The sequence below is a fragment of the Hemicordylus capensis genome, chromosome 2 (genome assembly GCF_027244095.1).
Source record: "Hemicordylus capensis ecotype Gifberg chromosome 2, rHemCap1.1.pri, whole genome shotgun sequence".
NCBI classification, from domain to species: Eukaryota; Metazoa; Chordata; class Lepidosauria; order Squamata; family Cordylidae; genus Hemicordylus; species Hemicordylus capensis.
Genome location: NC_069658.1, coordinates 239307819 through 239334826, shown reverse-complemented (window position 1 = coordinate 239334826; position 27008 = coordinate 239307819). Strand labels below are relative to the sequence as shown.

General features: G+C 44.7%; 1 protein-coding gene across 3 annotated transcripts in view; it reads left to right on the top strand.

Moving 5' to 3' along the window:
* LOC128347498 (zinc finger protein 420-like) overlaps positions 1–18983 on the top strand; it is a 31776-nt gene extending 12793 nt beyond the window's left edge. Inside the window, exons 1-3 of one of the 3 annotated variants that reach the window (XM_053302345.1) lie at positions 5814–5859; positions 8247–8362; positions 13854–18983. In XM_053302345.1, the coding sequence (XP_053158320.1) occupies positions 8329–8362; positions 13854–15601 (1782 nt within the window). In that variant the 5' untranslated portion in view covers positions 5814–5859; positions 8247–8328 and the 3' untranslated portion in view covers positions 15602–18983. Of the gene's footprint in view, positions 1–5813; positions 5860–8246; positions 8363–13850 lie in introns of those variants that run through there. The other 2 variants (XM_053302343.1, XM_053302344.1) reach the window with 2 other exon arrangements.
* Positions 18984–27008: the final 8025 nt, after the last annotated feature.

Genomic DNA, 27008 nt, shown 5'->3' with positions numbered 1-27008 from the left:
TTATCTTTGGTACTTTCATCTCACAACTGAAAACATGCATTAGCAGTGTTCCCTCTAACAGGGATTCCCAGATGTTGTGGATGACAACTCCCATAATCCCCAGCAAAAGGCCATTGCAGCTGGGGATGCTAGGAGCTATAGTGAACAACATCTGGGAATCTCTGTTAAGAGGGAACAGTGGTGTGAAGCCCAGAAAGGCAGTTCTCTCCCCAGTGGTGGCAGAACAGTGCTCTCTCAGGCTCTTACGTCCTTACACCCTGATAATGGGTGTCTTTTCTGAAGCACCATCTCATCCTCCTCAGCAAGGTAAATTTCAGCTTGAGCAGCTTGATTTCAAACTGTTATTGTAGGCAGATGTTTAAAGGAGGCAGATTGGCCGCCAGGCAGATTGGCCGTCATTGGGTAGATTGGCCGTCATTTGGCCAATCAGGCAGATTGGCCGTCATTGGCCGCCAGGCAGATTGGCCGTTTGAGCCAATGAGCTTTGGAAGCTGATATATAGTGAGGCGATTAGGGTTGCACGTTTTGTATTTTTTCTGTTTTGATTTGGACCAAATCTGAACCAACCTCATTTCGGATTTTGTCCAAACTGAGCCTTCCAAATCACCCCAGTTTCATTTTGTATCCGAAGTAATCTGAATCTGAATTAATTTGGATTTTAAAAATGGGTCACATGGCCAAAAGAGTGGGTGGGGGTTGTAGTGCCCAATGAGTGGAGCTACCAAAAAAAATTCAAAGGAATTGGGCAAACGGATGATTTTTGGTGAATTTTTGAAGTTTGCGCGTCTTTCAGATTTCCCCTATAGGGTATAATGGAGGTTTTAGGGAAAGTATAGGTTCACACGGTGGGGGTGGGGTGGGGATCGCCCAGAGAAGAGTGTGGTTGGTGGTAGTGCCCAGTTGGTGCAAGGAAGCAACCGCAATTTTTTCAGAGGAATTTAGCAAAGGGCTGATTTTTAAAGAATTAATGAAGTTATGCGTCTTTCAGATTTTCCTCATTGGATATAATGGAGGTTTCTGCAGTCCCATAACTCTACTTGGGGGGCACTGGGGTGGCCCAGAGCAAGTGGTGGTGTAGTGCCAATAGGGTGCCAACCACCCACATGGGTTGCCAACCCATGAAATACAGGGTTTTGTTGTTCTAGAGGTGTTCTGAGCGTAGATTCTCTGGTACCATATGAGAGTGGATTCATGGTTTTTCATTAAAAATCTGATTTGCTACCAGATAATCTAAACATCTCAGAAACAACAAAGCCCAGTACCCCAATGGGTTAGCAATCCAGGGGGGTAGTTGGCACCCTCTGTGCACTACACCACCACTTGCTCAGCATCACACCAATGCCCCCCCAGGTGGAGTTATGGGGCTGCTGAAACCACCATTATTCCCTATGGGGAAAACGCTTAAAGACACTCAAACTTCCCCAAATCACAAAAAACAACAACCCTTTGATCAATTCCTTTAAAATCTGAGTGGTGGCAGGCACCCCTTGGGGCACTTCCTCCCAACCTACTGTTTTGCCCCAGCAGACCTCTTTCTGCCCCAAATCTGCCCCAAAGACACACACTTAAAAACCAGCCCTTAGGCCAATTCCATGGGAGTCTGGATTGTGGCACCCCCTGGGGCACCTTCACCCAACCACCCACTCTTCTGCCCCAGTAGACCCCTTTCTGCCCCAAAGACACTCCAGCTTCAACAATTCCTAAGAAAGCAGCCCTTAGGCCAATTCCATGGGAGTCTGGGAGAAGCAGCAGGCTGGTCAGCGAGGCTAAGCAAGGGCATAAATCCTGGAGAATGGCAGCTCCCCTGGGAAAGTGGAGTCAATGGTGGAGGATAGGGGCAAAGGATGATGGAACAGGCAATGAATGGAGCTCTCTCTTCACCCACACATGCAGCAGAAAGGAGGAAATGGGGCCCTATATATCCCTGGTGCAGACTCAGTTCTCTCTTTCTGGAAATGGGAAATAGAGCTATCAATTCAATAAAGGCAGCTGAGTCTAAACTCCAACTAGTTTTCTTTCCAGTGCAAATCTGAAATTTAAAAATCTGTCAATCAGGATGTCTTCCTGTATCATGTTATCTCCCAAACTCTCCCCCTCCCAATATTCCACTTTAATTTACAAGTAATAATAATGAGGTTTCACAAGCTCCCCATCCTCCAGCTTTATCTCTTCCTTTCCCACCACATTCTCATCCCTTAAGGATTTGACCCCTTCCTCTGAGACTCCTGTACCTTTAAAAACTGCACAATGACCCCCTCCTTTTTCTAAATGGTGTTTGAGGGTCTGGGCGGTGTACACTCTCCCCCTCATATCTATGGATTCAAAGGATTACAGTGTAATTAAAACCAGATAATTAATGAGACAATGTTCCTACAGCTTACATCTTTAATGAACAAAACCCTTCAGGGCAATGTGCTCTTCCAGGTTCATTAAAGAGAATGCACAGTTGTAGAGCTTATATACTTCCCAGTGTGTTAATAATAACCCAGCAAGTGTATGCTTTTTGCTTTAACCAAGCATAATAGCTTGTGCCTCCCATAGACCTTGAAAGAGACTCGCAGAGCAGTGTCCTTGCTGGTGCTGTGTTTTGTTTTCTGCAAGGGCTTAAATATTTTAAATGCATACAGGACAGGGCATGTGGAATCATAATCATTACACACAAAATAATAAAGAGAGAGAAAAGTGAGGGGGGGGCAAGAGGAGAGGACCTTTGCTAGCAAAGCTGTAGGAAGTCTCCAGGCACTCTCAGCAGCCCAGACAGAGTGGAAGCTCCGGATATTGTTACTTAGAGTTGACAATGGATTGGCTGCTCTCAGCTTAATCATTTCATTCTCAATACACAATTGCATCACAATACAGCACATTTCTCTTAACTAAATATCATTCATGCCATTGCCCAAGGAAATGTCTTCAGAAAAGTTATGTCCCTTTTTGCATATCTTATCTTCTGCTATGCTAATCCTTCTGACAAACACTCAGTCAGTTGCTGGAGTGTGGAGAGACCAAAAGGACAATTTGCAATGTAATGCTGAAATGGAGCTCCAAAGCATTTTCCCGAAATACACAAAATTCGGATCCGAAAGGAGGTCATTTTGGTTTGTAAATGAAAATTATCGGAGATCTAATTCTGGTTTTGATTTGTAGACAAATCATCCGAAATTGCCATTTTGGGGCACAAATTGATTTGTGCCCGAATCAAAATGCACAAGCCTAGAGGTGATTCTCATGATCGCTAAAAAGCAGGCTAAGGGAGCCAGCCTGCTTTTTGGTAATCGTGTGCTGCCACGGGAGCTGTGCGGCTCCCAGCAGCAAACCACCAAAACTACCCCTCCCCTTAGCCGAGGTTAACGGAGCAAGCGCTCCATTAACCTTGGCATTCTGCTCGTGTGGAACTTCTTGGGGCTGCGTGGCCCCTGATCCCTGCAGCCCCCACCGGCTCAGTGAAAGAGCTGACAGTCATGTGGGCGGCCGATCCGGCCACCCAGGGCTGCAGCCTTGCTTGTCTGCAGCTAAGCCTGCTCTCTCCACCTAACTCCATCTGGCAAGTCTCACTAATCATGAGACTCGTGAGACTTGCCTCAGTGAGTCAGACCTGGACCATTGGTCTATCTAGCTCAGTATTGTCTTCACAGACTGGCAATGGCTTCTCCTAGGATGCAGGCAGGAATCTCTCAGTCCTATCTTGGAGATGCCACCAGGGAGGCGACTTGAAACCTTCTGCTCTTCCCAGAGCAGCAGCTCCATCCCCTGAGGGGTATTTCTTATAGTGCTCACACTTCTAGTCTCCCATTCATATGCAACCAAGGTGGACCCTGGTTAGCTAAGAAGACTAGTCATGCTTGCTACCACAAGACCAGCTGGCAGTGGCTACCTATCCACTGAAATACTTAACCATCAAAACAGCATTTCTTCTGGCAAATTCCTCAGCTCAAGGAGTGCCAGAGCTCGGAGCAGTTAGGGCAGATCCTCCGTTCATATCCTTCCAACCAGGATAAGGTTCTCCTGAGCTTGGATGCTCAATACTTACCCAAAGTGGTGTCCCTGTACCACGTCTCTCTGGACATCTGCCTTCCAGTGTTCTTTCCTTTGCCTTCTTCAAATCTTGGTATACACTGGAGGTAAGGCGGGTGCTGTCCTTTTACCTTCACTGCACACGACAATGGCCACTCGGTCAGTCCACCTCCTGATTCATCTACTTCACTGAGCGCAACAGAGGGAAGCAAATCTCCTCCTGAAAACTGTCAGCCTGGATCAGGTCAGCCATCAAGCAGTTCATCCTTGCTAAGAAACATGCCCAACTCTAGTAGAGCTCACTCTACAAGGGCGAAGGCAACTTCCACTGCCTACCTCCATTGGATCCCATTAGAAGATATCTGTAGGGCCGCTACGTCCAGATTTGAACCAAACAAACCAAACCAGTTCCATGCACACATCCCTAGTAGTTCAGTGGTAGAGCATCTGCTTTGCATGCAGAAGGTCTCAGGTTCAATCCCTGGAAGGATCTCCAGGTATTGCTGTGGAAAGACAACCTGAATCTTTGGAGAGCTGCTGCCTATCAGTGTAGGCAAAACAGAGCTAGATGGACCTCGACTCAGTAGAAGGCAGCTTTCTATGTCCACACTTCGAATATTTGTCTGGGTGCAAATCCTGCCCTCCCCAGCACTAGGGGGAGTTTTAGCACAGAGTCACTCACCAGTGAAGAGATCCTGCAAGGGACAGCTCTGCTTCTGAAGGAATCTTATACCAGTGCCACCAGGTGGGAACTGGTCTGTGGTCTTCACTCCAGATTCTGTAATATAGCTCTCCATCTTGGGATCAGAATACAGTAACAAACTGCTCCAGGATCACAATGAGGTGAGGTCCAGAATCTGATTTTCTGAGTGTGGTTCCGGCAAAATCAGGACCCAGATGTCAAGAAAAAGCCATACGTTTGTTGTTTCATGGGATGCTTCCTTTAAAGACCCCGAAAGAGGTCCTTGTTGCTTGGTTTTCTGTGGGTAAATGAACAGAAAAAGATGGGGAAAGAACCTTTGGGGAGATGGGGTAGTGGTGTACCTGCAGAGCAAATGTGCCTTCCCCTTATTCTGCCTTGTAAACCCTTTTAAACATCCCCACTTTAGGGCAAGGCATAAAGTGGCTAGCCCTCATTATTTTCTCTGGAGGGTTCCATTTATTTTAAGCATTTACATCCTGCTTTTCAGGCAAATCTCCCAAGGCAGATTACATTTTAGAAAATGAACAAAGAATGACACTAAAAGAAACACATTTACATGTTGTGCGCTTTTAGCTTTGTCTCTCTTCTCTTCGGAGATCGAGATGGTTCTTGGATTGCACTATGGTGGCAGCTGGGGGAGGGAACGGGCCATGCAGGGCTACACAACTTCAGCCCCCCCTGCAGATGCTGAACTACAACTCTCATATTGGCCACTGCAGCTGAGGGTGATGGGAGCTGTAGTACCAAAAACCTTTGGAGAGGCTAACTTCTGCAGCCCTGCTTGAGGGCAAGGCATCAAGTGGCTAGTCCTCATTGGTTTCTGGTGAGCCTCCATTGAAAGCAGGAATAGGGGACCATGCCTCTCCAGCTGTTGTTGAGCCAAAGCTCCCATCAACCCCAGTCACAATTTATCGTGGCAGGGGATGATGGGAGTTATAGTAGCTCAACTCAAGTTGTCGTTGGAGAGCCGAGGTTGCCTCCCTGTGAACTAAGGGTTAAAGCGAAGGAAGCTCGATTCCTAGAGGAGCAAATAGGAAGAAAGGCATGCAGCGGAGGGGGGAGCACTTCCTCTTTCCTGCTCTCCCTCTGCCAAGTGGTCAGGGTTGCTGCGGGGGATCCTCGGGGTCCTCCCCCTGCGAGATCTGGTGAGTTTTAATGCACCCCCGCCCGGCATGGCTCCCCGCCGCTTCAGACTTCCCGACTCCTGTGATCGTGCAGGAGAAGCAAGAGAGAGAAAGCGGAGCAGGAGGCTGGATCCCGCCCCTGCTTCAGTCAGGTCTCTGGGAGCAAGGCGGCGGGGTTAGGAAGAGAGAGAACTGCCTTCTACCGTACGGAGTCAGACCCTTGTTCCATCTAGCTCAGTAGTCGCAGACTGGCAGCGAAAGCTATTCTAGGAATCGCTTTGGTCAGACCTGGCAAACCTGCTCGCCATCAGCCACATTAAAGAAGAGGAGAGCCCAGAATCATTCGGGGGAAATGGGAAACTTGACCATCAGATGTTTCGTGTGCCCTTGGTGGAATGCAGCAGGCACACGTAACCAGGGGCAGCAAAGGAGAGACAAGAGAATCTGTGTCTCCTCGAGATGTGTGTTTGTGTGTGAGTGAAAGAGAGAGAGCTGCTTTATAAATGTCTTATCAGTCATTTGGACAAAGAAACAGAAATGGCCATTCTCCCCTTCCCCCCCCCCAACAAATTTATGAGAAGCTAGAGTCTATTCACATTTTATGTCTGAGATCCGTACAACCTGTATACAGTGTACACCACAAACAGGTCCTGGCCGCGGGGCGAGGGACAAAAAACAAAACAAAACAAAAAACCGCCAGGCAGACTGCAGCTTCTCCCCTAAAAAGATATCAGCCCCACAAAGTCTTCTTTTCCTTCTGTTTGTTTGTGTGGGTGGGTGGGGGAATCTTGTCCATCTTCCTGTCTGATACACTTGATGGGAGACCATCTGAAGTCCTGTGCCTTTCTGGGCGGAGGTGGGGCGCTTTTCTCCAAACGTTCCCAGTTTATAAATATATTTATTACTGCAGTTGTAGACTTTATGCAGTCAAATCTGCATTTTGAATTGTGCACAAAGCCAGAGAGAATTGTTTTAAAAAGTTCTCTACATATTTCATTCTCTACATCATCGCCTCTTCACTTTCCTGTCCTGTGCAGGTAGCGGAACGAACCTTCCAGTGGATTCTCAGCCATCTCTTCTTTCTGTTGGAGGCTAAGAGACTCCATTACCACCAGATCTGGTAGGGGGGCTGGCTGAAGGAGGAGAGTGGAGGACGGACAGATACTTGTGTTCCTGGCAAAGTTGCCTGGTCCTGAAAGAGTCTCTTCTTCCTTTGCCTTCTGTCAAAGCTGCCGGCTGGGATATCTTTGAAGGCCACTCCTGATGGCTTGAATCTTGCTAACTGGGCAGGGAGGCTACTCTGAGAATGTTTGACTCTCAGATATTTAGCAGGGGTGGAGCACGTATACAGGTGAAACTCGGAAAATTAGAATATCGTGCAAAAGTCCATTAATTTCAGTAATGCAAATTAAAAGGTGAAACTGATATATGAGACAGACGCATTACATGCAAAGCGAGATAAGTCAAGCCTTAATTTGTTATAATTGTGATGATCATGGCATACAGCTCATGAAAACCCCAAATCCACAATCCCAGAAAATTAGAATATTACATGGAACCAAGAAGACAAGGATTGTAGAATAGAACAATATCAGACCTCTGAAAAGTATAAGCATGCATATGTATTCAGTACTTGGTTTGGGCCCCTTTTGCAGCAATTACTGCCTCAATGCAGCTTGGCATGGATGCTATCAGCCTGTGGCACTGATGAGGTATTATGGAAGACCAGGATGCTTCATTAGCGACCTTCAGCAATTCTGCATTGTTTGGTCTCATGTCTCTCATCCTTCTCTTGGCAATGCCCCATAGATTCTCTATAGGGTCAGGTCAGGCGAGTTTGCTGGCCAATCAAGCACAGTACACTGTATACTTTTCAGAGGTCCGATATTGTTCTATTCTACAATCCTTGTCTTCTTGGTTCCATGTAATATTCTAATTTTCTGAGATTGTGGATTTGGGGTTTTCATGAGCTGTACGCCATGATCATCACAATTATAACAAATTAAGGCTTGACTTATCTCGCTTTGCATGTAATGCGTCTGTCTCATATATCAGTTTCACCTTTTAATTTGCATTACTGAAATTAATGGACTTTTGCACGATATTCTAATTTTCCGAGTTTCACCTATACCTCTTCATCCCAGGAGAGTGTCTTTTCCAGTGTCTTTCTAGACTGCGTCTTTTTTGTAAAACTTTGTGCTCCTTCTGGACAGGGAGCCACCCCCCCACCCCACTTTTTTTTGTTATATTAACCAACCATTTTTGTTGGGAAAAGGTATTTAAAGATAACAACCGTTCAGGGAAACATCCCTCGCCCTTCTCAAGGCACCTCACCTTGAGATCCTTCTGGATTGTGTATAGAAGATCATGTGATCTTAGAGGGACAAAATGTTTTCTTCTTCTTTTAGGGTGGCTTTTGAGGCCATTCATTTAATTGAGGAAGAGTGGGCTGTGCCGGATCCCGACCAAAGAGCCCTTCACAGGGAAGTAATGGAGAAGGATTTTGGAAATCTAGACTCTCTGGGTAAGATTCTAACTCGCCCTCCGTTGATACAATGGGATTTAAAATGCTGTGTAAATCTTTCTTTCTTTCACACTTTCTTACTTTCCTTCACACTTTCTTTCCTGGCTTTGCAGGAGTTTTGCTTAATTAATCAGTATTTGTTATTAATCAATATTTGTATCTTCTTATATGGGAAAGTGAAAGTGAGGGAGCAAGATCTGTTCACTCTGTTGGTGGTGGGAATCATGCCAAGTTCATGGTTTCCATGCACATAGAGGCCAAATAGCCAGTATAGTATAGTATAGTATAGTATAGTATAGTATAGTATAGTATAGTATAGTATAGTAGTTAGAGTGTCCAATTGCCATCTGGAAGATCCAACTTCAAATCTCCTCACAATGATGACACTCATTGTGTGGTTTCAGGCTACTCGACCAAAACCATCTCCCCGCCCCAGTACATTTTAAGTGGATTGTGTCTCCCCCTCACAACTTATGAAATCATCATTTTATTTTATTTTATTTTATTTTATTTACAATTATCTCCCACTCTTCCTCCAAGGAGCCTAGAGTGGTGTACATGGTTATGTTTATCCCCATAACAACCCTGTGGGGTAGGTTAGGCTGAGAGCTAAGTGACTGTCCCAGAGTCATCCAGTGAGGCTCATGGCTGAATGGGGATTAGAGCTCTGTCCGAATCCCACTCTGTAGCCACTTTACCATGTTTCTTTGTGTCCCCGTAACAAAGTCTTTGCACTCACTTAGAAAGCTCTAAGTCCTTTGGTTTGCAACTCCCTTTGGTTTGTGTATAGCAAAAAGTTGCAAGCAAAGTCTTGGTTGCCTTGCACAGCTTTGCAGTGATTGGCTGGGCCCTGCCCCAGAAGTATCTGTGCCCCAAGAAAGCCTCACTCAAGAGCCAGAGGAGTCAGCCTGATCAGTGGAACTTGGCATTTCAATATGCAGACTTCCTTTACTCCAGGAGTAGGCCACAAGGATCTGCTAGTTCAGGCTAGTTCGCTTCTTTCTTTTATGTGGTGTGGTGTTTTAACTTCTCTTTCCCTCATCCATTTTCCAACCCAGGCCCTTACCCCTTGGCTAAAACAAACCACTTTTTGATCTTGTAACTGCTAGTCTGTGTCTAGCATGTCTAGTCCTAAAACTCCCCAAGGCCTATCTGTTTGGGGCACGTGGGGGTAAACATGGAAAAAGCTCTTCCATTATCCTCAAAGCAACCCTCTGTAGTACTTTATGCTGAGATCTGGGGATTGCCCAAGGTCACCCACATCTCAGGGTGAGGGGATTTGAGCCCAGATGCTTCTGGTCTCGGTCCCACACTAATTCTTGTGCCCACACCCAGTGGGGCTTGTTCTCTCCACTAGCTATGTACAGAACTGAAGGAGGCATCCTGAGAACTGGGCATACCCAGAACTGAAATATATGTTCAACCAATGAAAGCCAGCAGCATTTCTATTCAGAAATTGACTTGCAGGTCTGCTCTGTTTATAAATTTCATAGGGCTATCACAAGATATGCAGTGTGAAAACCTCTGAATACCAATTGTAACGCTAAGCAGAGGTGCTAAGGTAATTTTGGACCTTGGACCAAAGTGCTTTTGGTGGCCCCACCCACCCACACAAACAGTATTTTAAACACATTTTTAACGTGACCACACCACTCGGGACAAACTAAAAAGGATTTGGAGGCCCCCAGGGGGTGTGGAGGCCTTGGACTTTGGCCCCAAAATCCAGGGGTAAGAGGAACATAGGAACATAGGAAACTGCCATATACTGAGTCAGACCATTGGTCTATCTAGCTCAGTATTGTCTTCACAGACTGGCAGCGGCTTCTCCAAGGTTGCAGGCAGGAATCTCTCTCAGCCTTATCTTGGAGAAGCCAGGGAGGGAACTTGGAACCTAGATGCTCTTCCCAGAGCGGCTCCATCCCCTGAGGGGAATATCTTACAGTGCTCACACATCAAGTCTCCCATTCATATGCAACCAGGGCAGACCCTGCTTAGCTATGGGGACAAGTCATGCTTGCTACCTCAAGACCAGCTCTCCACTCCTAAAGAGCACCTCTGACTCTAAGTAAAATTAAGAAACTGTTCATTCATAACTATAAAGGCTTATGTTATGAGTCGTATGCCACTGTGAGGCCTTCTCATTTTTAACTCAGCCTAATACACACGGGTCTTGTGAGGATAAACATGAGGTACCCCATTCTGAGCACATTTAAACACCTCAATACTGTACACAATGTGAACACTAATGCAGATCCTTTCTTAAAAAGTCAAGTTTAAATTAACATTCAGCTTCACTTTCTTAACATAAGTTCTGCTTGTAGAAACAAGTCAAGAGCCTACTTGAGGTTTGCTTGGTTTCAACAAGTCTCAAGGGTTTCCCGTCTGTGTCAGAGAGGAAAGCTGGGCCCTACTAATTTGGAAATGTCTCAGATATATATAATAAGAAGTTTATTTTATTAAAAGGTCTGTGAGATATAAGTTGGGGCCTGTCTACGGAGACTGTGAAATCCAGAGTCATTCACACCAGACAAGGAGGCCTTGCAGTCGGTGTTGAAATTGCCCAGTATAACTAGCCTGGGGTGTTAACACAGTCCTTGCACTCACTGAGTACAAGGCTCTAGTTTCTATGACTAGCAACTCCCTTCAGTTTGTTTAGCAAAAGTTCCAAGCAAATGCTTTGGCTGCCTTGAACAACCTTTCAGGGATTGACTTGGGCCCTACCCCAGGATGGCCTGTGTCCAAGCGAAGTCTAAGAACATAAGAAGAGCCCTGCTGGATCAGGCCCAAGGCCCATCTAGTCCAGGATCCTGTTTCACACAGTGGCCCATAAGATGCTGCTGGGAGCCAGAGGCAGGAGTGTAGGGCATGCCCTCTTTCCTGCTGTTACTCCCCTGCAACTGGTACTCAGAGGCATCCTGCCTTTGAGGCTGGAGGTAGCCTATAGCCCTCCAACTAAGTTAGAGTAGGAGTAGTATGTCTCCCTGAAGAGAGTTGGAGACTCAGCAAACAGAGTTGAATGGCAAAGGGGTGGCAAAGGGGTTACAGAATCCACCTCGCATGTTATTCTTTATTGTGATTTTTTTAGTGAACCCCGTTTAAGACTTATATCTCCTATGTTAGATAATTTGCCTGGCCGGTCTGATGAATTTTATTTAAATTATCTTTTAACTAATGTGGACACTGATATTATCTCTGTTATGGCCAGGTTTTGTTGTATTATTTGTAAAATACGTACTGGTTTATTGTAAATGTTTGCCGTTCAAAGACTGAATAAACTTCTATCTATCTAAGTTAGAGTAGGAGTAGTATGTCTCCCTGAAGAGAGTTGGAGACTCAACAAACAGAGATTTTTCTACTCCTGATGTAAGCCACGAGAAGCTGAAGGCTAGGCTAGCTACTGTCTTCCCTATCTCTTGGTTTTGGGGCAGTTAACCTCTCTTTCCCTCGTCTCTCCTCTTAAGCCCAGGCCCTTACCCCTTTGTTCAAATACACCACCCTTTTGTTTTGTAATTGCTGGCCTGTGCCTAATTTGCCTAATTCTAAAATTCCCCATGACCTAGTTTCTCTGGGCTTACGGCGGTAAAGAAGAGGGTAGCCCTGGAACTAGCCTCCAACCATGTGAGTTGATATGGAACTTATTTTTTCTATCGCCCTCCTGATCAAAACTCTGACATGACTGGGAATTGTGGAAGGAAATCAGGGAGGCATCAAAGAGAGACAGAGCTGTAATAATGGGCGACTTTAATTATCCATGCATAGACTGGGTAAATTCACAATCAAGTAATGACAAAGAGGCCAGATTTCTAGATATGCTGCATGACTGTGCTCTAGAAGAGTTGGTCATGGAATCAACCAGAGAGAAGGCAATTTTGGACTTGAATGGAGTACAGGACCTGGTGCGAGATGTCAGTGTCATGGAACCTGTAGGCAACAGTGACCATAGTGTGATCAAATTCAACATACATGTGGGGAGAGAATCACCAAGGAAGTCTAACACAGACACTTGGAACTTGGAGAGACCTTGATTGATTGAGTGCCGTCAGGTTGTTGTTGACTCTTAGTGACCACATAGATAAATTTTCAAAGGGTTTCAAAAGGTTTTTAACAAAGTTCCTTATCAAGGACTCTTGAGAAAACTTAGCAGTCATGGTATAAGAGTGTAGGTTCATGGGTGGATTGGTAACTGGTTGAAGGGCAGGAAAAGGTATAAATGGACAGTTTTGTAAATGGAGGGAAGTAAGAAGTGGGGTCCCCCATGGATCTGTACTGGGCTTTTTAATTTATTCATTAATGATCTAGAGGTTGGGGTAAGCAGCAAAGTGGTCAGATTTTCAGAAGACACTAAACTATTTAGGGTGGTGAAATTCACAACAGACTGTGAGGAGCTCCAAAAGGATCTCTTCAAACTAGGGGAATGGGTGACAATATGGCAAATGCGGTCCAATGTAAGCAGGTATAAAGTGATGCATATCGGGGTAAGAAAACCCCAACTTCACATATATGTGGATGGGGTCGGAGCTGTTGGTGACTGACTAGTGGAGAAATCTTGGGGTCGTGGCAGACAGCTCGTTGAAAGTGTCGACACAATGTGTGGCATCTGTGAAAATGGCCAATGACGTGTGGAATAATTAGGAAGGAGATTTAAAAGACTGTTACTATCATAACACCCTTATAAAAATCTATGGTTTGGTCACATTTGGAATACTGTGTATAGTTCTGTTCACCATGCCTTAAAAAGGACTTTATAGAACTGGAGAAGGTGCAGAAGAGGGCAACCAAGACTATCTGGTGCCTAGATAATCAAAACAAATTTCTTGTTTTTGTTTTCAACTAATGTTTTAATGTTTTAATCTTGTTGTAAACTGCCCAGAGACGTAAGTTTGGGGCAGTATAAATTTACGTAAAATAAATTAATAAATAAAAATAATAGAGTACTTTCTCTATGAGGTAAGGCTACAACACCTGGGGCTTTTAAGTTTAGAAAAAAACCTGTGGGGGAAACATGATAGAGGTCTATACAATTACACATGGCATGGAGATATATAAAATTTTCTCCCTCTCGCATAAAATTAGACCCAGGGTCCATCCCATGAAACTGATTACTAAGAAATTTAATATCAACAATAGGAACAACTTTTTCCACCTAGCGAAAAATTAACCCATCGAATTCTCTGCCACAAGATATGGTCACAGCCAACAGCATGGATGGCTTTAAGAAGAGCTTAGATAAATTCGTGGAGGGCAAGTGTATAAAGGGCTACTAGTCTGAGGACTATAGGCCACCTCCAGCCTAAGGGGCAAGATGCCTCTAAATACCAGTTGCAGGGGAGCAGCAGTAGGAAAGAGGAATGCCCTCAGCTCTCTTGCCTGTGGGCTTCACAGAGGCATCTCCTGGGCCACTGTGTGAAACAGGGTGTTGGGCCTGATCCAGCAGGGCTGTTCTTATGTTCTATCCCATGCTTTGACCAGTTTTCTCTCTTGATTCCAGCAGCTGATATGTGGGACAACAAGAATGAGGAAAAGTCCCATGGAGGATTGTTTGGAGTTGATGGATGGGAAAAGAGGGTACAGCAGAGAATGAAAACAGAAGCAAAACAAAATACAAGGCATGGTTGTTCTTCTTCTCAGCATAGTGAGGTCTTTAAAAACAAAATCCAAGAAAAAACTGAGAAAGAGAGAGAAGGAAGGCTGTATCCGGTGAGTTGGAATAGTTTCAGTTCAGAACCAAACTTCCTTCCTCTGTATGAAATGCGCACAGGAGACAAACCATATCAATGTTTGGAGTGTGGAAAGAGCTTCAGTAAAGTTTCGCACCTTACCCTACATCAAAGAATTCATACAGGGGAAAAACCATATAAATGCTTGGAGTGCAAAAAGTGCTTCAGCCGAGCTGACAGCCTAACAATGCATCAAAGAACTCACACTGGAGAGAAACCATATACGTGCTTGGAGTGTGGAAAGAGCTTCAGTGGGAGTGGAAACCTTAGTACACATCAGAGAATTCATACAGGGGAGAAACCATATAAATGTTTGGAGTGTGGAAAGAGCTTCAGTGCGAGTGGAAGCCTTAGTACACATCAGAGAATTCATACAGGGGAGAAACCACATAAATGCTTGGAGTGTGGAAAGTGCTTCATCCAATCATCAAAGCTTACTTCGCATCAAAGAACCCACACTGGAGAGAAACCATATGAATGCTTGGAGTGTGGAAAGAGCTTCAGCCAAGCTTCACAGCTTACTTTGCATCGAAGAATTCATACAGGGGAGAAATCACATAAATGCTTGGAGTGTGGAAAGAGCTTCAGTGTAAGTGGATCATTTGCCATCCATCAAAGAACTCACACTGGAGAGAAACCACATAAATGCTTGGAGTGTGGAAAGAGCTTCAGCCAAGCTCCACACCTGACTTTGCATCAAAGAATTCATACAGGGGAGAAACCACATAAATGCTTCGAATGTGGAAAGAGCTTCAGTGCTAGTGGAACTCTTAGTACACATCAGAGAATTCATACAGGGGAGAAACCATATAAATGCTTGGAGTGTGGAAAGAGCTTCAGTGCAAGTGGAAATCTTAGTACACATCAGAGAATTCATACAGGGGAGAAACCATATAAATGCTTGGAGTGTGGAAAGAGCTTCATCCAATCATTAAAGCTTACTTTGCATCAAAGAATTCATACAGGGGAGAAACCATATGAATGCTTGGAGTGTGGAAAGAGCTTCAGTGTAAGTGGAACCCTTAATACACATCAGAGAATTCATACAGGGGAGAAACCACATACATGCTTGGAATGTGGAAAGAGCTTCAGTGGGAGTGGAACCCTTAGTACACATCAGAGAATTCATACCGGGGAGAAACCACATACATGTTTGGAATGTGGAAAGAGCTTCAGTGCAAGTGGAAACCTTAGTGCACATCAGAGAATTCATACAGGGGAGAAACCATATAAATGCTTGGAATGTGGAAAGAGCTTCATCCAATCATCAAAGCTTACTTTCCATCAAAGAATTCATACAGGGGTGAAACCATATAAATGCTTGGAGTGTGGAAAGAGCTTCAGTGTCGGTGGAAACCTTACTAAACATCAAAGAACCCACACTGGAGAGAAGCCGTTTCAATGTTTGGAGTGTGGAAAGAGCTTCAGTCAAGCTTCACACCTTACTTTGCATCAAAGAATTCATACAGGGGAGAAACCATATAAACTAGCTGGCCTAGGCACAGAACATCTGCGCTTCTAGTTCTCCCTTTTTTCTCCCCCCTCCTTCCAACCCTCCCTCTCGGCCCTCCCCCCTCTCCTCAGCCCCCCCTCCTTGGCCCTCCCTCCTCTTCTTCCCTCTTTCTTTGCATCAAAGAATCCACACTGGAGAGAAACCGTATGAATAATTGGAATGCAAAAAGTACTTCAACCATGCTGTCAGCCTAACAGAACATCAAAGAACACACAGTGAAGAGAAACCACATAAATGATTGTAATGTGGAAAGAGCTTCCGTCATAGTGTGGAACTTACACTATGTGTACGTGTAGGACTTACACATAGTCTAGGACTTATACTTCAGAGAATTCATACAGGGGATAAATCATATAAGTGCTTGGAGTTTGGAAAGAGATGTGGTGTTGGCCACTAGTTTGGATGGCTTTAAGAGGGTTTTTGATAACTTCATGGAGGAGAGGTCTATCAATGGCTACTATTTGGAGGGCTTTAGGCCACCTCCAGCCTCAGACAGGATTCCTCTGAATACCAGTTGCAGGAGAGTAACACAGCAGGAGAGAGGACATGCCCTCAATTCCTGCCTGTAGGCTTCCAGTGGCATCTGGTGGGCCACTTTGTGAAACAGGATGCTGGACTAGATGGGCCTTGGGCCTGATCCTGCAGAGCTGTTCTTATGTTCTTAACTTCAGCCAAAGCTCACACTTTACTTCACATCGAAAAATTCATACAGGGGAGAAACATTATGAATGCTTGTAAGGTGAAAAAATCTTCAACGTGAAGAGCAATCTTACTGTACATCAAGGAACTCACACTGGAGATAAACCATACAAATGCTTGTTGTGTCAAAAGAGTTTTAATGACAGCCTATACCTTATGATAGATCAAAGAATTTTCTTTCTTTCACTCTTTCTCTCTCCCTTCCTGAGTTAACTGATCTTGTTCATCTTGTTTCCTCATGTAATTCACACAACGGCAGCCTCCTCCTGTTCTTTCCTCCCTCACGACCCCTTCTCTTTGCAGACCTCTGCCCACTATCCTTTTATATATAGAGATTCCTCTCCTCTATCATCAAGAACATCTTCTGACCAGTAACAGTTGCATTCCAACTGACTTTAACCATCACAGGCTCCTCCCCACTATCTGCATCTGGAATCCCCACTGCCCAATCACCATGGTGCCACAGGCTATTCCTTTGCCCTATCTGTATATGGAATCCCCACTGCCCAGTCAGGTGCTTCTACTCGCGAACTCTTGCAAGAGCTGCCACACACGGGATTAGCCATGGTTACGCCTTAGAGAATTATATATATAGATAAGCAATAATAATTAACATTTTATTTTTAGAAGCTGCATTGTGCTCCAGAGATTGCTGGACTACAATTCCCATCATCCCCACTACAGTTTATTGTGGCTGTGGAGGATGAGAGTTGTAGTTCAGCAACATCTGGAGTACCACAGGAACTCCTGCAATTGAACGGAGACAATTACAAACAAAGGGAAAGCCAAGACAGTAGTTAAACAAGATGGGATGGGGAAAAACACGTTCTCAAAATCTGCTTAAACAAATTGAGGTATGAACATCTGGAACTACCTTATATGGATTCTGATCATCAATCCTTCAAGTGCAGGACTCTGATTGGCAGTAGCTTTCAGGCTCAGAGAGAGCTTTTCCAGCCTTGCTTCTTCCTGAGATCCTTTAAATTTGAGTAAACAGAAATGCCAACTACATGCTGCTGATTAGGGCCTGTTTTTGGACCATGCTGGACTGGAAGCTCATACTGAAAAGGAACAATGGACTAGAATAGGAACCAAATGAGTTAAAGGGGAAGATCCAACATCTTGCTGTATATTATGGCACTCTAGCAGAGAAGCCATACTCAGGCTAACTCTGCTTGGAAGGAGAAATTGCCTCTGCTTCTGGGCAAGAGTGAGGCACAGCTTGGTAACATTTAGCCAAAGAGAACTTGAAGATGAGGCCGCTAATACAGCTTGGGGTCACAGATCTTGGAATGCTTGTGAGGAGACGACTGGATGACCCATTCCATTTGCTCCTTGTCAAGGTGGTACCTGGTACCTTACCACAGGATAAAGAAGTACAAGGCCTAACAAGGCCTGTCAAAAGTGGAAGATTGGATTTTTTGATGTGATCCAGGTGGCCAAATCAACACAGGATATTAGCTTTCTAACTACTATGGAAATAGGGAATGCAAAGAACCAATAAGAAGCCTGGGTGCAACAAGTGGAAACCAATCAGGGCCTAAGAAGAGAAAAGGGAGAAGTTTGGGTTTTGGAATATAAAAATGTAAAATCAGCAGGAAAACAGGGATTTCCTCCCACTTTGTTCCCTTACATATTACCTTTTCCTTCTTGCACATTTCCCTTTTGTTTCTCTTGGACTCTCTCTCTCTCTCCCTCGCTGTCCCAGATGCCTTGTCTTTCAGAAGGGTCTTAGATACATTTAGTATAGAAAAGGATTAGGGGACATCACTCTCAATTGTAGCTTTACATGCCACACATGTTATGCTTCTTAGAATGTTATAGTTTGCTTATGCTTGTATTTTATGTATCTCTTGCCACGCATTTACCATTCTATATTCCATAAGTCTATGAATAAAAAGTTTAAGCTTTAAAAGGTGTGGTCATTGAATTTGGGGTGAGATCATATGAAAAGACTTCTGAGACATTAAAAGAACCAATTTTTCACATGTCATCACACATCATTGTTTAATTAAAAGAGGAAAGAAAGCTTGCACATCATACTAAAACAACTTGGAACCTTCTAGAAATGATTTCTTGTCATATATTTTAAGTGTACTACATAGATGAGAATTTTACCTCCTGATATTAGATCTCAAACTCTACCTAGCGAAACATTCCATATTTTTGATCACAGCTGTGTAATCTGTGGCAACATTGTTCTTCAGACAAACCCCAAAACAGCCTTGTATAAAATGCCTCTGAGAAAAAACCCAACATATTCTAATGATGCTGCTTAATGACAATAAGAGACACAGGTGGTGCTACTACTTTCAGAATGCAGTCATTTGATAACAATTCTTTAATTGTATCAAGAACCTCAAGCTCACAAATGGGAGATGTCTGAACAAAAATCTGTTTGATACAGCAATGATACATTACCCCATGAATGCAATGTAGCTGAAATCTGAAGGCACATGCTGAAAGGATTTGTATTTAAATTATTTTTACACTTTTATCCCACTCTTCCCCCAAAGAGCCCAGAGCAATAAGCATGGTCAAATTTTTTCCTCACGACAACCCTGTGAGGTAGGTTAGGCTGAGAGATCAGTGACTGGCCCAGAGTCAACCCATGAGTCTCATGGATGAATGAGGATTTGAACTCTGTCTCCCTGGTCCTATTCCAACACTCTGCCACTACATTATTATTCTCATAAAGGGGGAGGATGGGGGGTGGGGAGTAGAGCAGGTCAAAATGGTCAACAATAATGAGGAAATAAACCCTTGGGTTGTGCGGGTGGGGGAAGCAGAATAAGCTTCACTTACAAAATGTTGCTGTTTGGATTGGTCTCTGGTTCTGCTCCTCTTTTGAACTGCAACTAGGGCAACTAGAATTGGAGCAGGCAGGCAGGAGAGAGACAGCCGCTGCCTGTAAAAAGTTTTTTTTCTGTGGAAAATTATCCGTGCTATAAAGGGATATATGAATGATTGCCCATGAGGAAGAGGGTGACCTTGAAACTGGTCCAGAACCCGGGTGCCTGTTGGGCACTATTTTTGGCACTTCTATCGATTGCTATCTGCCAGGTCATTTGAGGCAGTGTTTGTGGTGCTTCTATTGATTGTCATCTGTTATCTTATTAGAGGATATCTGTTTTTGGCATTTCCATTGATTGCCCCTTGCAGTCTCATTTGAGGACATCCACATCGGTGGAGTGGACATTCCGGCACAGCACAGCGTGATTTGTTTGAAGACATCTATTATTCCAGCATGTGTTTATCTTCTCAGTCCCTCCATGGTGGTTTGCATTAGCAAATATGGACATTGATGGACATCAGTCTATACAGTAACTTTGTAAGAACTCATTTGCCATCTCCTGATGCATGCATATATGTGAATTGCATATTGTTCATTTTTGCTTACTGGTTATTATTACCTTTATCTTTACTTATTGTTGTTTATTATTATCTTATTATCTTTTACAGTGTTGTGACTATTTTTAAATTAGGTTTTGGTTTATGTATTAAAAAGTTTTCAGTTCATACAATATGGTTTTTGGCATCTTCAGGGGAGGCCACTTTCTTATCATTGGTTTGAACTTGTACCTTTTTGAGAGTCCCACAGATGAACACACATAGTTGCATTCTTCAGGCATTCATATTTTTGTCTGACACAGGGGATTTCTTTGTTTCTGTATACTGAGTCAGACCATTGGTCTATCTAGCTCAGTATTGTCTACACAGACTGGCAGCGGCTTCTACAAGGTTGCAGGCAGGAGTCTCTCTCAGCTCTATCTTGAAGAAGCCAGAGAGGGAACTTGAAACCTTCTGCTCTTCCCAAAGTGGCTCCATTCCCTGAAAGGAATATCTTACAGTTCTCACATGTGGTCTCCCATTCAAATGCAAGCAGGGCAGACCCTGCTTAGCTAGGGGGACAAGTCATACTTGCTACTACAAGACCAGCTCTCCTCCCTGTCAGTTTTACATTATACAGGTGAAACTTGGAAAATTAGACTATCGTGCAAAAGTCCATTAATTTCAGTAATGCAAATTAAAAGGTGAAACTGATATATGAGATAGACGCATTACATGCAAAGCGAGATAAGTCAAGCCTTAATTTGTTATAATTGTGATGATCATGGCGTACAGCTCATGAAAACCCCAAATCCACAATCCCAGAAAATTAGAATACCGTACTGGAAGTTGGGTTAGTTGTTGTTACATATTATCATATTTGTTGGCAATGCAGTAAAGTAATTTTGGTCTGGAGGGAGGGAGGCAATAATGGAAATTATAGGAATCCAGCTAGAGCTGGACTAGAGTTGCCATGCCCCAAGGAATTCCGGGTTTTACCCAGATTGCAATCTCACCCAGGTTGCTTAGCCCACCTGCATTTGCCCGGATTTCAGCTTTCATTAAACAAACAAATGAAGTCAGTCATCTTTATTCAGTCAATTGGCCAGCAAATCAGATAAATAAAACAGCAGCACAATCAAGAAATACATTCAAACAATCCCACCAGGGTGATCCGAATTCTACCAGCAATGTAGTGGAATTTTGCCACTGAATAAGAGATACTAGAGAATTTAAACAAACAAACAAAGCTAAGCTCTAGTCCTTTTAGAAGCGGAGTTATGGAGCAAATCGTGCAGTCACTATTCTGCTCAAAAATTATTTTCAACCCAATTTACATAATATGCAAATTAGGCACCTGGATTTGGAAAGCTAGACTATGGCACCCCTAAGCTGGACCCCATTTTTAACCCTTTTAAGGGGTGATCAGTTTCGAATCGCTCAAATCACCAAGATTAGAGAGAATGGACTCGAATTGATTCACACATCCCTTCCAGCTCTCCAACATGTAACCAACTTGTACTGCACTAAACTCTGCTGAAGCAGTCTCCTAAATATACACAAACCTCCCTCCAATATTTTTAAAAATACCCAATCAACATAACTCAAATTCCCTCTATTTTCAAACCTTGACCCATAAAATCAAACCTTGCTTTCCCTCCAAAATCAAACCAGTACATTTCATCAGCTGAACAGAAACCAGGACCTTTTGAACCTGTACAGCTTTCTTAAAACAATGAATAGCAATACATACAGAATCCGATTTATAAAAAGAAGAGGTTTAGGCCTCATTCCTCCATAAGCGTAAAAAAATATGTCATGGAAAATACTGAATTTATTGTTAAATTTATATACCGCCTTTCATTAAAAACAATCCCAAGGCAGTTTACAAAAGTTTAAAAAAATACAATAAAAATTAAAATTAAAAATTAAGCTAAAAATGAAACAAATCTGATTTAAATTATGGGCCTCTGAACCGGTTCGAAAGGTGGCCGGTTCCACAGGTTTGATGGCGCCAGGGGTGCTGCTTTAAGATCGGGGGAGGGTGCACTTACCCCTCCCTCCGCTTTTCCCCTGCTGGAGCTCCTGTTTTCCAAACTTCATTGGGGCGGCAGAGTATCTCCCTGCCACCCCATTGCCCCTGTTGTCCGGATACAACCGGAAGTATCTGATGCGCGTGCACGTCGCACGCCGGACACGTGCACACAGCAGCACAGTGTGCACGTGCCCGTGCCAGTGGGTGAAGGTGCCTCAGATACTTCTGGTTGTAACTGGACAACAGGGGCAATGGGGTGGCAGGGAGTTACTCTGATGCGCCGATGAAGTTTGGAAAACAGGAGTGCCGACGGGGTAAGAGTGGAGGGAGATGTAAGTGCACCCTCCCCCACTCTTAAAGCAGCACCCCCAGCGCCATCGAACTGCCCCCGGCTGGTTCCGTGCACATCCCTACTTCTGAGCCACTGGTGCTGCTGGCGATGGTGAGACTGCTTCATGGCCACCATGCAGTCTATATCATCACACACAACCATCTCCACACTATTGCAGGAAAAGAAAATCCAGTGGTCTGAAAAGGGCAGGAAGAGCAGTTGCCAATAATGGGCAAAACCTTGTAATTAACAGAATAGTGGTATAATGCCAGAACGCTAGAAAAAAATCCTTCTGAATTCATGTTAGTTTTTCACTAGTGCTTTCCCCCCCCTAACAGTTTTCCATGGCTTGATGAGCACTCGTGGCAGAAAAATCCATGAGGGCATCTCCGTTGCCTGAAAGCCCAGCAAGACTCCCCCTAGGAAACAGCAAAGAAGATGGAATATATATACACTGTCTGGACATGCCTGGCCTGTAGGGAGGGGCATCCAAACCGAGGCAATTGCCCCAGGCCTCATACCAGCCCCAGCCCCACATTATCTCTTCCTCTCTCTGGGGTGTTCCGTCATGAAGGCAAAATGACAGTGGCTGCTCGGAAGGACCGGCAAGGTATGGAGAGAGATTCCTGCCTGGATTGTGGCTCTCACTACAGCACCTTCCCTCCAACCGAGCCAGGAACGTCCAGCACACTCTGCTTGGTTGTATGTAGTAGCCGCTCTGGTCGGTCCTTTGCTCCTTTCTGGGCAAAGTTGCTTCTGTGTTTGCCCAGTCTGGGGCCATCCATGGTGGGGAGATGCCTTCAGGAAGAAATCTCTGCGCCGCCACCACTTCACCTTGCCAGGGCCACGCTTACCCCAGACGGGAGGAGGAGCGATGGCATGAGGTCTGGGGTGGCAATTGGGCCGGGCGGGGGTGGTGGTGAAAGGCTCAACTGTACCACACCAGGCTGACTCTTTTTAAAGTTCACTTTGTCCTGGGCCCTGCATTCCTCTAGAGACTGAATAAAGTTATTTGCCTGTCCCGCTGCTTCCTAAGAAATCAAATGCTCCTAAAAGAACATTTGAAAAGCTAAATCCTCTATCCTCTTATGGTGCAGCTGGCTGCTGAATGAACATTTGCTTGGTTCCTTTCAGAGCACATGCAGTGTATGTGCTCCTTGTAGAATCAGAGTCACAGTCAGCCCCCTGCTGGTCTGCTTGAGGAAGAGGAAGGTTTTCTTTTAAGAAGTCCCTTTGAATCTGCTTCTGCATTTACACATACTTAGGACTGGAGTGTATGTGTCTAAAAGTCAACACAAATCTGCATCTGTTTTGTAAACATATATCCAGGTATTTTATTCTTTGTAGTATTTACATCCCGTCTTCCCTAGCTCAGCTTCTTCCTCCCCAGTCCCCGCTTTTATCCACACTGCAGTTCTGCTGAGGTGAGGTTGTGCCGTCGAGTCAGTGTCGACTCCTGGAGCCACAGAGCCATGTGGCTTTCGTGGCAGAATACAGGAGGGGTTTACCATTGCCTCCCCCCGCGCAGTATGAGATGATGACTTTCAAAATCTTCCTTAATCGCTGCTGCCTGATATAGGAGTTTCCCATAGTCTAGGAAACATACCAGCAGGGATTTGAACCAACAGCCTCCTGCTCTCTAAGTTGAGCTACGTAGTTTCACTTAGAGACTACTTAGTAGTCTCTTTTGTACTACTTAGATAAAATATTTTCACAGATTAAGATAGACTTCCTCCGCTGGGCTGACCTTCTGCTGAGTTTGTGGGGTAAGATAGCTGTTTTAAAAATGAATGTTATGCCTAGATGTATTTATACTTTAAGAGGACTTCCATTACTTATTCCTCAAAGATACTTGAGAGAAATTGACAGAGCTGTGAGGAAGTTCCTCTGGGGTAATGGCAGGCCTCAGGTTGCTTTTAATAAACTCCAGTTGGCCGCAGACAAAGGGGGCTTCAACCTAGTGAATCTTAGATTGTACCATAACACTTTTTAAATTGCGCAAGCTATCCATTGGCATGCCAACACAGATGGGGAAAGGCCAGAATGGGCTCAAGTGGAGCTAGCAGAACTGAAACCCTTGGAGGGATGGGAAGCACTTGGCTCCAGATATCTTAAACATCCCCACTACCAATCCCCTACTATACTAGCAGCCCGATACGCCTGGAAGGAACTGGCAAGACAACTAAACTTCGATCCCTATGCCCACATGGATATGACACTGTGGGGTAACCCACATATATTGATAGGCAGACAACCAATTTTGTGGAAACATTGGATTGATAAAGGGATTTACCGGTTATCACAGCTGAAAAATGCAAATGATAGCTACAAACCCTTTGCACTCCTGCAAGAGGAGTTCCATCTACCAATGGCATGTGCCTGGCAATATATGCAACTGAGACATACCATATCGGCTCAATTCAGTCCAGACGCCTTGGCGACCCCAGCTATCTTTGGGCTTGCCATTAAGATGGCCTCTCTCCCAAAACTAAATAAGTACCTATATGCAAGTGTGCATAGAGACATAGACCCTGGGTTAGATTTACTTAGGGACAAATGGAACTTGGAACTTTCTAATAAACTGTCACCTGAGCAATGGCAAAATAATTTTAAGTAGTGTTCAGTGCAGTACATTGGATCTTAAATTGCACCTCATCCAGCAGATTATTTTCAGGGCCTCCTGGACTCCTCTATATACCTTATGCGATTAAAAATGTCCTCAGATAGTAACTGTTGGATATGCAATAATCCACAGGCCAATTTATGGAGAGGAGAGCTGGTCTTGTGGTAGCAAGCATGACTTGTCCCCATAGCTAAGCAGGGTCTGCCCTGGTTGCATCGGAATGGGAGACTTGATGTGTGAGCACTGCAAGATATTCCCCTCAGGGGATGGAACTGCTCTGGGAAGAACAGAAGGTTTCAAGTTCCCTCCCTGGCTTCTCCAAGACAGAGCTGAGAGAGATTCCTGCCTGCCACCTTGGAGAAGCCGCTGCCAGTCTGTGAAGACAATACTGAGCTAGATAGACCAATGGCCTGACTCAGTATATGGCAGTTTCCTATGTTCCTATGTTAACACATATGTTCTGGGAATGTTCCATAGTGCAAGGCTTCTTGAGAGAGGTCACTATGCGAATTAACTTAGTGCTGGATCCATCTCCTGCACTGAAGGATCGAAATGCAGTGTTGGGGTTTATTCCAACCACCTGGGGACTAAAATACAGCTCTAAACAATGGCTTTGGTAGAGCCTGCTGGTTGCCAAGAGGCTGATATTGAGGCTATGGAAATCTCCCAATCCCCCTCGGTGCGAGGATTGGGTACAAGACCTGCTTAAGCTTGCGGCACATGAAAAATGGGCCCTCTCAAAAGTAAATAAATTGGATAAATGGTCTGAAATTCGGGATAATCTTTTCTTAGAATAAGAATCCTTCTGACCTATCCACATCTTCTAGTGCAATAGTGATTCTCCCTTCTTTTCCTTTTTCCCTCTTCTGTTTCTCTTTCTTTCTTTCTCCTTCCTCTTATTTCTTGGGGGAAGGGCTATGGGGGCAGGGTGGGGGGCAATTTGGGCATGTTGTTGCAAAATATAAATTGTTATAAAATGTTTAAAAACATTAAATTTAAAAAAATTAAAAAGAAAAAAGGGGAAAAAAGAAATGGTTCTGAAAATCAGCTGAAAAACAAGATTAGCTCAAAGTCCTCAGCAAGACGTTCCCTCAAATACAAATCATTTTGCTAGCAGGAGACAGGATGCCGGAGCGGGGCCAGATGTAGGATGAGGTAGTATAACAACAGGGTGCTCAGGGCTGGCAGAAGGTCTTAGCAGCTGAAATTCACAAGAAGCCTTCAGAAGATTCCCTCTGCTCCCTTTTCACACACCAACAGAAGATGATTCTGCAGGAGTGTAGAAAGTCACAAATCAAATGATGGAACAATTTGCTTGGGGGCAAGACAGCCAGTGGCTTACATAGTGCCTAGCACCTCATTGATCCAAGAATTGCATCAGTGCAGAAGCAACACTTCTCCAGAAAGAGTTAGGGATGTGCATGAACCTGTTCGGTGTACTATTTCTAGAACGCCAAACAGGTTCGGAACCCCTGCATTCGAACCGGTTCGAACACAAGGGCGGGGGTCACTTTAAGGCGTGGGTTGTGTGTGCTTACCTCCCCCACCGCGTCCCCCCCTCTGGTGCTGCTTTAAAAAATGCTGGCACAGGAAAACTATATTCCCGCCTGCTGCCCCAGCCAGTGTAATACTGGAAGTGGCGCACGCGTCACACATGTGTGCCCGCCACTTCCGGTACGCCACCGATCGGGGCGGCAAGAAGGAATACAGCCGCCCCACACCAGCATTTTTAAAAGCAGCGCCGGAGGGGGAAATGCAGTGGGGGAGGTAAGTGCACCCTTCCTTTGCCTTAAAGCGACCCCCCCCCAGCCTCCCAGGTCTACACACCCCTAGAAATAGTGGTTTCAGCACTGATTAATGGTTAGTTGCCCCAGAATCTCTGTCAGCTTGCTAGCAGTGTGGACAGGGTTTGGAATGGCATGGAACCAGTGCATGAGCCCCACTCTTGGATTAGTGGGGAGGTGCACACTACACCAGCCCCAGAGCTCAAGGAGACACAAAGGATATCCAGTCCCACTCCCAAAGCTGTCATCCCGCAACATATCAAGCCACACACAAAATACAAGCACAGCTCAGGTGCACCACTTGGAGGTCCCTGCACAGCAAATACCTCCAGCAGCTGATGGCTGAAGCAACCCAGCCAAGTTGCACATTTAGTGAGCAGGCAGGAAGCCTCCTCAGGAACACTCTTTGCATCCTGAGCAGAACAGCAAGGAAACCCTCCCTGAGTTTCGATGGGACCAAAGATGGAAGAAGTTGTTTTCATCCAATGTGTGTCTCAATTTGTATTATTTCTGGGAAAGCCTTGGGATTTGGCCAATAGAAAAGCCAAAGGCCTTTAACATTTTGGTACATTCCACACAAAGTCTATGGCAGAAGTCCTTCAAGATAGATGCTT